Source organism: Oncorhynchus nerka, linkage group LG22 (genome assembly GCF_034236695.1).
Source record: "Oncorhynchus nerka isolate Pitt River linkage group LG22, Oner_Uvic_2.0, whole genome shotgun sequence".
NCBI lineage: Eukaryota > Metazoa > Chordata > Actinopteri > Salmoniformes > Salmonidae > Oncorhynchus > Oncorhynchus nerka.
Genome location: NC_088417.1, coordinates 84,442,355 through 84,456,993, shown reverse-complemented (window position 1 = coordinate 84,456,993; position 14,639 = coordinate 84,442,355). Strand labels below are relative to the sequence as shown.

At 43.3% G+C, this 14,639-nt stretch overlaps 1 protein-coding gene across 2 annotated transcripts in view; it reads left to right on the top strand.

Annotated features, from left to right (window-relative positions):
- The window catches only part of LOC115105897 (poly [ADP-ribose] polymerase tankyrase-1-like), a 152,730-nt gene extending 145,586 nt beyond the window's left edge, over positions 1-7,144 (top strand). For both annotated transcript variants that reach the window (XM_029628376.2, XM_029628375.2), the window contains 7 exons: positions 1,751-1,871; positions 2,721-2,818; positions 2,967-3,041; positions 3,196-3,301; positions 3,454-3,640; positions 3,849-4,005; positions 4,526-7,144. In XM_029628376.2, coding sequence (XP_029484236.1) covers positions 1,751-1,871; positions 2,721-2,818; positions 2,967-3,041; positions 3,196-3,301; positions 3,454-3,640; positions 3,849-4,005; positions 4,526-4,612 — 831 coding nt within the window. In that variant the 3' untranslated portion in view covers positions 4,613-7,144. The remainder of the gene's footprint in view (positions 1-1,750; positions 1,872-2,720; positions 2,819-2,966; positions 3,042-3,195; positions 3,302-3,453; positions 3,641-3,848; positions 4,006-4,525) is intronic.
- Positions 7,145-14,639: the final 7,495 nt, after the last annotated feature.

The following is a 14,639-nucleotide window of genomic DNA, read 5'->3' as shown; positions in this document are numbered from 1 at the left end:
ACATGAAGGCTGCTTGGTCTAAAGTGGAGGAGTCCTACTCTCACATCACACCCATTGGCTGTGCTGCTCATGCATTGAATCTGCTCCTCAAGGACATCATGGCACTGAAAACAATGGATACACTCAATGGATACAAGAGAGCCAGGGAAATGTTTAGGTATGTGAAGGGCCATCAAGTTATAGCAGCAATCTACCTCACCAAGCAAAGTGAGAAGAATAAGAGCACCACATTGAAACTGCCCACCCGTTGGGGTGGTGTTGTCATCATGTTTGACAGTCGCCTGAAGGGGAAGTGGTCTCTCCAAGAAATGGCCATGTCACAGTCTGCCGATTTGGACTGCCCCATCAAGAGGATCCTCCTGGATGATGTATTTTGGGAGAGCGTCGTAAGCAGCCTGAAACCTATAGCAGTAACTATTGCAAGGATTGAGGGAGTCAATGCCATCCTGTCTGATGTTCAGACCTTGCTTGCAGATGACAGAGAACAAATCAGTACTGCCCTGCCCACTTCACTGTTGCTCCAAGCAGAGGAAACAACAGTTCTGAAATACATCAAAAAGCGCTAAGACTTCTGCCTGAAGCCCATACACGCCGCAGCGTACATGTTGGACCCCAAGTACGCTGCAAAGAGCATCCTGTCTGGTGCAGAGATCAACAAGGCCTATGGTGTCATCACTACTGTGTCTCGCCACTTTGGCCTGGATGGGGGCAAGGTTCTTGGCAGTCTGGCGAAGTACACTTCCAAGCAAGGGCTTTGGGATGGAGATGCAATATGGCAGTCGTGCCAACATATCTCATCAGCCACCTGGTGGAAGGGACTTTCCCCTGTTGCCGCCATCATCCTCCAAATCCCACCAACATCAGCCGTGTCAGAGCGTAACTGGTCCTTGTTTGGGAACACGCACACCAAAGCACGCAACAGGCTGACCAATACAAAGGTTGAAAAATTGGTGGCCATCCGGGCAAATTTGAGGCTGACAATGAACCATCCTCAACAAAGTTGGAAAGTGACAGTGAAGATGAGGCCTCAGAGTCTGATGTTCAAGAGGTGGACATTGAGGAGGTCCAGGGAGAAGACATGGAAGCCTGAGAGGAAGACAACCAAAGCTTTAGTTTCTAGACCATCATTTTACATATGATGCGATGGATCATTGGGGATCATTCAATATTCCCTTTCTTTTGTTGTTCAGTGAAATCATCCCATGTGAAGAGTCAACTCATTTAATTAAAGTTCAATTCGTAACAAAATTGTTTTTAAAATTTCTATTGGAAGGATTTAGTCATTAGCAATTATGTCTACTTATTATAAGGTACAATGTTTGTTTCTGTCTCCATATGATATGGTAAATTTATCCAATGCAAGAAATATCGACATTTAAATGGTATTAATATTAATTTGCATATATTCCCTCGGAAAGTTTCCACCCCAGAATATTCAGCCAAAATGTGCAACCCTACCAGCGACTACAATTTAATAAGAGATGAGAGAGAAATTAAAATGAAAAATAAATCCAAAAATAGACATTTTTAATGGAATTTTAAGTGTTCTGATTTGTCATTCCAAATGTCACATTAGCAGTAGACGGTGACTTGCTGTTCTCTGCACTGTTAGTGTCCCTTGGTTCTAATGATATTATGATTGGATGTGTTTGGACAGTCTGACTCCTCCCCCAATCTGATTGGCTATGTTTAGAGCAGGCTGTCCTCTGCCCCTACTCTGGTTGGCTGAATGTGCTCTGTTTCCATGTAGATTTCGCTGGATGTCCTGGCTGATATGGGCCACGAGGAGCTGAAGGAGATTGGGATCAACGCCTACGGTCACCGCCACAAACTCGTCAAAGGCGTGGAGAGACTCCTGAGAGGACAGCAAGGTCAGAGAGCCAGAGCTCCTGCATGCTGGATCACATCCATATTCCATTCATCTTATTCCTTATTGATTTATTATTTAAGCACTTTCTTATAAAACTGCCTTATTGGCCACACTGGCTGAAGAGTGTTGTGGAAATTTCCTCAATTTACCAAATCATGGGAGCAAACCACACACACAAGTCAGAGTTAGTTATCAAAGTCCATCTTTAATTATATGAGCTCTATCACAACCCTGTGACTCTCAGGTAATTCAGTGTCTCTCAATTAATTCTCTGAGAGCCTCCTTCTGCATTGCAACTACGATCCTTTAATAGCAAAGAACACACATAGTCAGACAGCATAGACATAATAAATCGTTCAGCTTGGTCTCCTTACTCAAACCCCAGAACCATAAACCAATCCTCCATATCAACAGGCATATATCAAATCCATCCTATCTTGACAAGATCACAGAGACACACTGACTGGCACACAGACATTGTGGAGCCAAGAGATACACGCTTGATGATCCCTTGACCTCTCCCCTCTCTGCGGCCCATGCAACTTAGTCTTGACATAGAACAGATACTGCAACCCCGCCACAGTATTATACAAAAATAACATTCTGATGAGAAGTAACTTACAAACATATGATGAATATAAAACATCTTACCTATGTTACCAACCAATTCTGATTATTTCCACAACAAGAGATTTGACTGTTTAACCGCTTATGAAACAACAGATGACACTGCTGCTAACTCATACCTGATGTCTCTCAGCACAACCTCCTACTTATAGAACATCGCCTGTTAGCGCTGTTACCGTGGTTTCTCATTTGTTGTTATTGTGTTATTGTCTCTCTGCTCCAGGTGCTAATCCGTACCTGACGTTCCACTGTGCCAGTCAGGGTACGGTGCTCATAGACCTGGCCACGGACGATAAGGAGTTCCAGTCTGTAGAAGAGGAAGTATGTACTCTACATAGTTATCTGTTTCTACAATGGAAACAATGTTGATCCACTGATGGGGCCAGTAGATTTTTGTCTTCAGACTGATGTAGGTGCCCTGTGCAGTACTCCCCTCGTTCTGACCCTAGCTGTGTGTATCTGCTTGCAGTTGCAAAGTACGATCCGAGAGCACCGGGACGGGGGCAACGCAGGTGGGGTCTTCAGCAGGTACAACATTCTAAAGGTGAGTCATAGGCACCTGGAGAGGAGACAACCTCCCAAAATCCCTTTTTTGTCCTCAACAAACACCACTCTGTGAAAGATTTGAGTATATAGGTCATTCTGTTGTCTCTGTATCTGTGAATGAGTCTGACTGTGTGTGGTCTGTCTGTCTGTAGATCCAGAAGGTGGTGAATAAGAAGTTGAGGGAGAGATACTCACACAGACAGAAAGAGATCGCTGATGAAAACCACAACCATCACAACGAACGCCTGCTCTTCCACGGTAAGATAGCAGTACCTCTGCAGGCTTACCTGTCAATTCTGGTGAAGAAACACAGTGGGTTCTCTGTTATAACATCTATGCTGAATGAGAGTTGATTTTGACATCGATTGTCCTCTTCTCTTTCCTCCCCTTCTCTTCCTCTCCTCTGTCAGGTTCTCCATTCATCAACGCTATCATCCATAAGGGCTTTGACGAGCGGCATGCCTACATCGGAGGCATGTTCGGAGCGGGAATCTATTTTGCAGAGAACTCCTCCAAGAGTAACCAGTACGTGTACGGGATAGGAGGGGGCACAGGCTGCCCCACTCACAAAGACCGTTCCTGCTACCTCTGCCACAGGTCAGACTCACTCCAGACGTTCATAAATAATATGTGTGATGTATGCTGGTGTTATAATCTGTGTGGTGACGTAGTGTATTGCAAGCCGTTGTATGTGGTGTTCTGATGTGTGTGTTATGAATGAATTAAAGTTGCGTATAGTATTCTGATGTGTGTTACTAGGTTGTTTATTACAGGTGTGTGTGTGTTGGGTTGTTGTGTGTTGCAGGCAGATGTTGTTCTGCAGAGTGACCCTGGGCAAGTCCTTCCTCCAATTCAGTGCCATGAAGATGGCCCACGCCCCCCCTGGACACCACTCAGTAATCGGCCGGCCCAGCGTCAACGGACTGGCGTACGCAGAATATGTCATCTACAGAGGAGAACAGGTCAGTCTAAAGGCCTCAGCATGCTTCAGTTCAGCTGGCGCTTAGCCAGCAAAACAACTGTTTGTCCATATTGAGATGCTGTAGAACAGAATAGTCCGAATATATCTAAAATAAATCAAGAAGTCTGTCATTAATTGTTGTTTTTGTCGAGGAGATCTAATTCACGCAATTTTACATCGAAGATGGTGCAGTATTTCTCAAGTGAAAAAATGTGGGTGAAATTGATTCGTCGCTCGTTGAATGACAAATACTTAATTGAAGAATCCATACTGTTGACCAATCACTGACGAAGGGGCGTAGACTTCGGCTTGCCTCAAGAAAAATGTTGTGTGCACGAACAGCTGGAAAAACCCTTGCCAAAGACCAAAACTAACAAAAACGTCTCAAAATGTCGTCATAATATATGCACAAACTGTTCCAAGCTGTTCCGGATGCGAAGCCTGCAGACTCGCACACACACACACACCACAAACAGACCCATGACAATGACTCATCTGTCCTGTCCCACTGTATTCCTCAGGCGTACCCAGAATACCTCATCACGTATCAGATCCTGAAACCAGAGAGCACACCCTCCCCCACAGCCGGAGCAGAACAGAAGACCTAATCCAGACTCAACCAGACTAACACACACCCACCTTTGCTGGGAGAGAACGAATCACAGAGACTGTTACCCAAATCACTACTTCACACATTCTGGGCTGAGCCGGGATGAACATCAGCCCCTTAAATGACCTCTACACCCCTGGAAGGATGTCTTTCCTCCACTAGTTTTTTGTTCTATTTCACTCACTATAAATTACCGGTTCCTCATAACCACCACCCTTTATTTTCCCAAATGTTTATTTTTTATTTTTTCCTTCGTCCTTCTTTAGTGTTTACTTGAAAATGTTGCCTTCACTGGGAATTGTCTAATGTTGTCGCCTGTCTCAGAGCTCATGCTCCCGGGTCTCTCGCTCATGGTTGCCACTGGGGATTGTTGACACTCGTTAAGGCCAAATAGAGAGAACGAAGCGGATAAAGTTCAGGTTAGGTTAGAGATGGGGACTCAAAGCTCATTGGTTAGCGGTAAGGCTCAGAGATAAGGACTCTTGCCAGTCTGCCTTTACCTAAATGATAGCTTCCCCAGTGAAGCATGGCTGAGACTCCTCTACTGTGCCTATCACTCAGATGGATATGTAGGTAGAAATCAGGGTGGATGTACTAGTATGCAGTATACCAGCCTCAATCCCAGCCCTGTTTCTTCATCAAGCCTGGCAAGGGAAGATGCGGTACACAGACCCCAGACCCAGATCATGCGTGACTGAAAACAACCAATAACCTCTCCCTTTCTGTTCCAGCAACACAAATATCATTTCTTTAGCTCATCAAACATTACACTTCATTTATCCTATTAGCTCTGTATTATTTTATTGTGCTATTTCCATGATTGTTTTACTTTATTGTTTTAAAAGATGATGTATAATGGGACCAGACCTGGAGGTTTTTGACCCCTTTGTTTTTTAAAAGTTGAGATGATATAAGATATCCCTCTCTGGGACCATTAGGGGTTCCCTCTCTGGGACCATTAGGGGTTCCCTCTCTGGGACCATCTGGGACCATTAGGGGTTCCCTCTCTGGGACCATTAGGGGTTCCCTATATGGGACCATTAGGGGTTCCCTCTCTGGGACCATTAGGGGTTCCCTCTCTGGGACCATTAGGGGTTCCCTCTCTGGGACCATTAGGGGTTCCCTCTCTTGGGACCATTAGGGGTTCCCTCTATGGGACCATTAGGGGTTCCCTCTCTGGGACCATTAGGGGTTCCCTCTCTGGGACCATTAGGGGTTCCCTCTATGGGACCATTAGGGGTTCCCTCTATGGGACCATTAGGGGTTTATTTTCTGTTACTGGAACTGATGGGAAATCCCTAAAGGTTTCAGATTGTGAAATTGAGTTATGTGAGAAAGTAAAGCAAGCTATGAGACATTACTATTATTAATATAACATTACTTTGCACAAGAAAAACACTGAACATCTGACTTTTCATTACCATTTCCCATCCAGTCAAACTCATCTTTTAATGGATTTGCACTTTTAAACGGGAATGATTTTTAAGTTATTTGAAAATGTATTGAAAATAACGTTGAAAAAAAGATGTCCAGTATTGTAGTGTGTAGCAGACGATGCCTTTGTAAAGCTCACCATGTTGTTAACGGATGAAGAGTGGGCTGTATTAGTACTGTAAATTATTTGTTTGTTTTTTGGTGGGGATGAAAGGGATTATTGTAGCTGTTTTTCCCGATCTCTTTCATGGTCACTTCCACATTCATCCCTCTGCTCTGTATCCTCTTTGAGAAGTAAACAATAACTTGTCTTGCTTCCTACTGGTTTTGTCAATCATTCTCTGGGAAATAACAGTTTGAAGCAATGGCTGGTTTGATTGTCACATCCTGTAGTCTGTATTGGAGGACACTGTCTCCCTGTGTCTCCTCACTCTCACTAGCTGGGCTCTATCTGCATCTGCTGGTGTGGTACTCTACCATCCTTGCTGTTTCAGATACCAGCTCCAGAACTGTCTGCGCTTTGACCGGGATGTTAACCTATCCATTTACTACAACCTGTGTAAGTCCCAAATACCACCCTATTCCCTATATAGTGCACTACTTTTGACGGGTTCCCTACTGGTCCTGGTCCAAAATAATGCACTATATAGGGAATAGGGGGCTATTTGGGACTGAACCCTGGTCTTAAAGGAAAACACCACTCAAACTATTTTTTGGTATTTGTTTCATTAGTCTGCTGTTGATAGTTTTACATGTCAGCAATCAAGTTTTCAAGATATAGAACTTTCAAAATACAGAATGTGTCCCAGTATGAAGCGACTAATGAAACAATACCAAAAGATAGTTTGAGTGGAATTTTCATTTAATCTCCACTCTTCTCTTCAGACCAACACCTGGAGAGAGCCTCGATGCCTCTTACTTACTTCCTACTACAGTTCTTATCTTATTTTTTCACCATTTTATTTTGTTTTTCTGATGCTGAAAAGATCCAGTAATGAATGACACACTGACTATCATGTACCACAGCTGATTTGGAGAGTAATGTAACACTCCTCAGTGTTGTAAAGAAGTATTAATAAAGTACATAACTGTCCAATGCCTCTTCCCTGCTACTTTTCTCACAATGAAAGTAGTTCACTAAAGATTGTTTTTTCTGAATGGCTTTTGTTGAAGTTTAATGTACATAATGTAAGTGTTCCTCAAAAGGAGCATGGCCTTGTATTGACTACAGCTCATTTTTCTTTCAACCCAACACTACATACTGATACTGTGCGGAACATTCATGGAAATGTCCAGAGGAAAAATGTACTCAACACTGTGAAATAGTATTGGCTGTGCTATGCTTTCCTGTAGAGGGGAATTGATTTTCAGGGAAGTGGGGGAGATGAATAGCTGTGAGGACAGAGTTGACCATTACTTCAGCGATCACCAGCAGGAAAAGATGTCAGTCAAACTTCTCATTCAAGAGGCCGATTAGAAATGAGTCAATCAAAACAAACAATCTATCCACCTGTTTGTCACACAGAGCTATTGTGTTCTCTCCTAGATGATGTGGATGGCACTAGAGTAGGGCCCGGTTTCCCGATAGCGATGGAATTTAGGCTTACGAGTGTTTAACTACGGACCTTTCCTACAATGGCCGAAGATGTAACATGCATTTCCCAAAACAACATGCGCTGGCATCAGGGAGAACGGTCACTAATTGCATCGTTGGAGCATGTGTAGCTTCTGATAGGATAGAAAGAAAGGGAGTGCTGCTTTTGTGTGGATGACGGATCACCACCTCAAGCTGAACCTCGGCAAGACGGAGCTGCTCTTCCTCCCGGGGAAGGACTGCCCGTTCCATGATCTCGCCATCACGGTTGACAACTCCATTGTGTCCTCCTCCCAGAGCGCTAAGAACCTTGGCGTGATCCTGGACAACACCCTGTCGTTCTCAACTAACATCAAGGCGGTGGCCCGTTCCTGTAGGTTCATGCTCTACAACATCCGCAGAGTACGACCCTGCCTCACACAGGAAGCGGCGCAGGTCCTAATCCAGGCACTTGTCATCTCCCGCCTGGATTACTGCAACTCGCTGTTGGCTGGGCTCCCTGCCTGTGCCATTAAACCCCTACAACTCATCCAGAACGCCGCAGCCCGTCTGGTGTTCAACCTTCCCAAGTTCTCTCACGTCACCCCGCTCCTCCGCTCTCTCCACTGGCTTCCAGTTGAAGCTCGCATCCGCTACAAGACCATGGTGCTTGCCTACGGAGCTGTGAGGGAACGGCACCTCAGTACCTCCAGGCTCTGATCAGGCCCTACACCCAAACAAGGGCACTGCGTTCATCCACCTCTGGCCTGCTCGCCTCCCTACCACTGAGGAAGTACAGTTCCCGCTCAGCCCAGTCAAAACAGTTCGCTGCTCTGGCCCCCCAATGGTGGAACAAACTCCCTCACGACGCCAGGACAGCGGAGTCAATCACCACCTTCCGGAGACACCTGAAACCTCACCTCTTTAAGGAATACCTAGGATAGGATAAAGTAATCCTTCTCACCCCCCTTAAAAGATTTAGATGCACTATTGTAAAGTGGCTGTTCCACTGGATGTCATAAGGTGAATGCACCAATTTGTAAGTCGCTCTGGATAAGAGCGTCTGCTAAATGACTTAAATGTAAATGTTTTGGATCAGCTCTATCCATTCAAATCTTATATTAACATTCTAATTATGTTACAATACTGACGACAGATTAGTATGCTTCACAGTAGGTATGGTGTTCTTTGGATGCAACTCAGCATTCTTTGTCCTCCAAACACGACGAGTTCAGTTTTTACCAAAAAGTTATATTTTGGTTTCATCTGACCATATGACATTCTCCCAATCTTCTTCTGGATCATCCAAATGCTCTCTAGCAAACTTCAGACTGGCCTGGACATGTACTGGCTAAAGCAGGGGGTCATGTCTGGCACTGCAGGATTTGAGTCCCTGGCGGCGTAGTGTGTTACTGATGGTAGGCTTTGTTACTTTGGTCCCAGCTCTCATTCACTAGGTCCCAATTACAGGCCTCTCTCATCTTTTTAAGTGGGAGAACTTGCACAATTGGTGGCTGACTAAATACTTTTTTGCCCCACTGTATGTTGACACCCGCTTGTCGGAAATCTCATTCCTAAATCATGGGCATTAAAATGGAGTTGGTTCCCCCTTTGCTGCTATAATAGCCTCCACTCTTATGGAAAGGCTTTCTACTAGATGTTGGAACATTGCTGCATGGACTTTCTTCCATTCAGCCACGAGCATTAGTGAGGTCAGGCACTGATGTTGGGCGATTAGGCCTGGCTCGCAGTCGGCATTCCAATTCATCCAGAAGGTGTTTGATGTGGTTGAGGTCAGGACTCTGTGCAGGCCAGTTAAGTTCTTCCACACCGATCTCGACAAACTATTTCTGTATGGACCTCGCTTTGTGCACGGGTCATTGTCATGCTGAAGCAGGAAAGGGCCTTCCCAAAGTTGGAAGCACAGAATTGTCTAGAATGTCATTGTATGCTGTAGCGTTAAGATTTCCCTTCACTGGAACTAAGGGGCCTAGCCCGAACCATGAAAAAACAGCCCCAGACCATTATGCCTCCTCCACCAAACTGTATGTATTGGGGCACTATGTATCTCCTAGCATCCGCCAAACACAGATTCGTCCCTCGGACTGCCAGATGGTGAAGAGTGATTCATCACTCCAGAGAAGGCATTTCCACTGCTCCAGAGTCCAATGGCGGCGAGCTTTACACCACTCCAGCCGACGCTTGGCATTGCGCATGGTGAGTTTTGGCTTGTGTGCAACTGCTCGGGCATGGAGACCCATTTCATGAAGCTCCTGACTAACAGTTATTGTGCTGATGTTGCTTCCAGAGGCAGTTTGGAACTCTGTAGTGAGTGTTGCAATCCAGGACAGAATTTTTATCTGCCGTTAGTTCGTAGCCTAACTGTTACATTTACATTTAAGTCATTTAGCAGACGCTCTTATCCAGAGCGACTTACAAATTGGTGCTTTCACCTTATGACATCCAGTGGAACAGCCACTTTACTGTTGCCCTTCAGCACTCGGCGGTCTCGTTCTGTGAGCTTGTGTGGCCTACCACTTCGCGGCTAAGCCGTTGTTGCTCCTAGATGTTGCCAATTCACAATAACAGTACTTACAGTTGACCGGGGAAGCTCTTGCAGGGCAGAAATTTGATTAACTGACTTGTTGGAAAGGTGCCATTCTATGACAGTGCCACGTTGAAAGTCACAGAGCACTTCAGTAAGGCCATTCTACTGCCAATGTTTCCTTTGGAGATTGCATGGTTGTAGGCTCGATTTTATACACCTGTAAGCAACGGGTGTGGCCAAAATAGCCGAATCCACTCATTTGAAGGGGTGTCCACATACTTTGGTATATATAGTGTATTACCACCTACGGCTGCAAATATTGAGGAGGCTTATTCTAATGCTTACCCAATAAAAATGCACTGAATAGCCTAGTGTCATCTTGGTTTTCTTTTGAAGACAAATTGTATACTCGCTTGTTGTATCAAATGCAAAGACCTTGGCTATTTTGTATTTGTAGTCAACTTTGTTCTGAAGTTATCGGCAGTCGCAGAGAGATGGAAAAACCATGTGATTCTTCTATGTTAATAAGAAGCCGTGGTACGGCAACGTCGCGCTTGGCTGATGAACCAGTGGTGAGGCAGGCGTCTCACATGCTGACTTACACCCGGCACGCGTGTTCCATCCCGCGCATGTTGATTCTGTCCATCCACACCAGTCGCGATCAGGACAAGCAGGTTGAAATATCAAAACAAACTCGGAATTAAGAGCGTTTTCAAGTGCAATGTTACAAACGATGGTTTTTGGAATGCTCCTACGAAGGTTCTGACGATGAATTTAACATTAAAATGTTTTTAATGTTGCCCTGGGGACATATACCAATGGTATGACAAAACGTTAATTTTTTTCTGCTCTAATTACGTTGGTAACCAGTCTATAATGGCAATAAGGTACCTCGGGGGTTTGTGATATGTGGCCAATATACCACGGCTAAGGTCTGTATCAAGGCACTCCGCGTTGCGCATAAGAACAGCCGTTAGCCATAGTATATTGGCCCTATACCACACCCCCTCGGGCCTTATTGCTTAATTATAAACTGGGTGGTTCGAGCCCTGAATGCTGATTGGCTGACAGCCGTGGTACCACGGTATGACAAACTATTTATTTTTACTGCTCTAATTACATTGGTAACCAGTTTATAATAGCAATAAGGCACATCGGGGTTTGTGGTATATAGCCAATATACCACAGCAAAGGGCTGTATCCAGGCACTCCGCGTTGCGCAAAAGAACAGTATATTGGCCATATACCACACCTCCTCATACCTTAGACCTTTCATTTAAACTAGAGCTTTAGCTGTAGCCTTAAATGATTTCTGGCTATTCTCCTGCTATTTTGAATGAAATGTTTACGTTAATTCTGCATTTCTTCAGTTTGTAAACTGTGAGAAATAATAAATAATGTCCGTTGCTCGTTTTTTCGTTAACTATAGAAAATATCAATGTGACCTAAAAATAGGATATGATGACAATGGTTTTCGTAATTGCTCAACAATTATTGTAGCCTAAAGGCAGGCAGGAATTGAGCTTCAAGTAGGCCTACAGATATTATGCAATTAAAAAATTAAAATAGGCTAATTAACCATGAAGTGGCAAATTAAGTGACGTTGCCATAGACCTAGTATGTTGACCTTTAGATTATTCGTTAGGCTACAGTGAAATGCCTAAGCTTTTAGATAATATAGCCTATAGGCCTAATAGATACGAAAATTGAAGCAGCTCAGATATAGTGATCTAACCGGTTAATAATACTAGGTAGGTCTATCGATTGTACATACATTAATGTTATGTTAATATTTTTGCCTAAATCGAACTATTATATAATTCGGTTATCTCGGTTTTATTTTCTTTAATGTATCCTTGATTCACTTGTTTATAATAACATTGCGAACTATATATTAAACTATGAAATTTTCGGTGGTCAGAGAGACAGATAAACGTCTGGATCCTATGTTTAGCGGATATTTGATATCTAAAGTGACGCGGGTGGGCAGACGGTGATCTAACCACGCACTTAACTGTTCTTACTAGTGGTCTGAGGCAGGCGTTAGATTACGAGCGATTTCAAATGCAACGTTAATAAAGTATTTTTTGGAAAGGCTCGGAAATGTCAATATGCTCTTAGGTCCTTTTATGATGTTCTAACGATTCATTTAGCATTAGGATGATTTTTTGAAACAGGTCCCAAATGCTCTAGTTGCCGCCCTAATAATGAAAAGAAACGTCTTCAAAAATGGAAGGCAGAGGAGGTGAGATCAGATGGAACCCTTTTAGCCAATGAGAGGGCAGATATGCGTGTGAACAACAGGCACAGCGGTTTCCACTAGTTACAACAAACGCAGTCAAAATTGTCTTAAAAATTAATGAAAACAAAAATTGGTTTTAATTTAAGGTTAGTATTAGGCATACGGTTAGCAGTGTGGTTAAGGTCGGGGATAGGTTTAAAATCACATTTTAAGAAGATCAATAGTATATGACTTTGTGGCTGTGGGAACTAGTGACGACCAGGGGAAACTCCGATTGATTTATTTCACCTTTATACTTATTGGGAGCGGATTTGCTCACGTCTGAAGTGGCATTTGATTAATACTTATAGTCTGACAGAATGGATAACAGTAATGAAATCAATGTGTTATAGCTTGTTTTTTGTGTCATCTAAATAGCTTTCCGGGTATAATCCTCATGTCATCATTTTACCCAACAAACACCTACAATGTGATTTCTATGGAGAGATTGAGGAAGTGGAGTATTAAGATCACCCACTAGGGGGTGCTATAACCATACAGTTATGTTGTGATATGCAACCCAGCTCCTCGAACCTTATTATAGTCATTGCAGACAGGACCGGACCTACTGTACACCAGTGATGAACAGACCATCACAATCCAATCAACTTTGCGGCAAAGATCGCTGCATAGTCTAAAGCTGGCTACATCTAAAGACCAGCCTTTTATCTTTGTGAAATGACTTAGAAGTAAGTAGGCCTTTGATTATTTTGACATCATGATCTGTGCTTGCATTTAGGAGCTTGTGATTAGAATTAACAACATTTTTTAAACCCAAGGTTCTATTTAACTAGGCAAGTCAGTTAGGAACAAATTTGTATTTACAACGACACCTACCCCGGGCAAACCCTAACGACCCTGGGCCAATTGTGCGCCACCCTGTGGAACTCCCAATCACGGCTGGTTGTGATTCAGCCATCTGTAATGACGCCTCTAGCACGTGCTTTTACACCTGCATTGTTTGCTGTTTGGGGTTTTAGGCTGGGTTTCTGTACAGCACTTTGAGATATCAGCTGATGTACGAAGGGCTATATAAATACATTTGATTTGATTTGATTTGAGTTGCAGTGCCCTAGACTACTGTGCCACTCGGGAGCCCCAAGAGCGTTGCACACCTGGATTGTACAGTATTTGCCCTTATTATTGAAAAAATTATTCAAGCTCTAACAAGTTGGTTATTGATCATTGCTAAACAGCCATTTTCATGTCTTGCCATAGATTTTCAAGCTGTTTTAAGTAAAAACACTCAGGAACATTCAATGTTGTCTTAGTAAGCAACTCCAATGTAGATTTGGCCTTGTATTTTAGGTTACTTCTTGCTGGAAGGTGAGTTTGTCTCCCAGTGTCTGTTGGAAAGTAGACTGAACCAGGTTTTCTCCAGGATTTTTCCTGTTCTTAGATATATTCCGTTTCTTTTTATTTAAAAAACCTCCCTAGTCCTTGCCAATGACAAGCATACCCATGACATGATGCAGCCACCACCATACTTGAAAATATCAAGAGTGGTACTCAGTGATGTATTGGATTAGCCCCAAACATACCACTTTGCATTCAGGAATAAAGTACATTTCTGTGCCACATTTTTTGCAGTTTTACTTTAGTGCCTTATTGCAAACAGGATGCCTGTTTGGAATGTCTTTATTCTGTACTGGCTTCCTTCTTTACCCTCTATTATTTTGGTTAGTATTGTGGAGTAACTACAATGTTGTTGATCCATCCTCAGTTTTCTCCTATCATAGCCATTAAACTCTGGAACTGATTTAAAGTCACAATTGGCCATTTGTTTCCTTGCTCTCCGGCAACTGAGTTAGAAAGGACACCTGTATCTTTGTAGTGACTGGGTGCATTGATATACCATGCTCAAATGGATATTCAATGTCTGCTTTATTTTTTTAAATGTTTTACCAATCTACCAATAGGTGCCCTTCTTTGTGAGGCATTGGAAAACCTCGCTGGTCTTTGTGTTTGAATTTGTTTTTGAAATTCACTGCTTGTTTGAAGAACCATACAGATAATTGTATGTGCGGGGTACAGAGATGAGGTAGTCATATAAAAAACATGTTAAACTATTATTGTACACATAGTGGATCCATGCACCCTATTATGTGACTTGTTAAGCAAATGTTTACTCCTGAACTTATTTAGGCTTGCCATAACAAAAGGGTTTAAACACTTATTGACTCAAGACA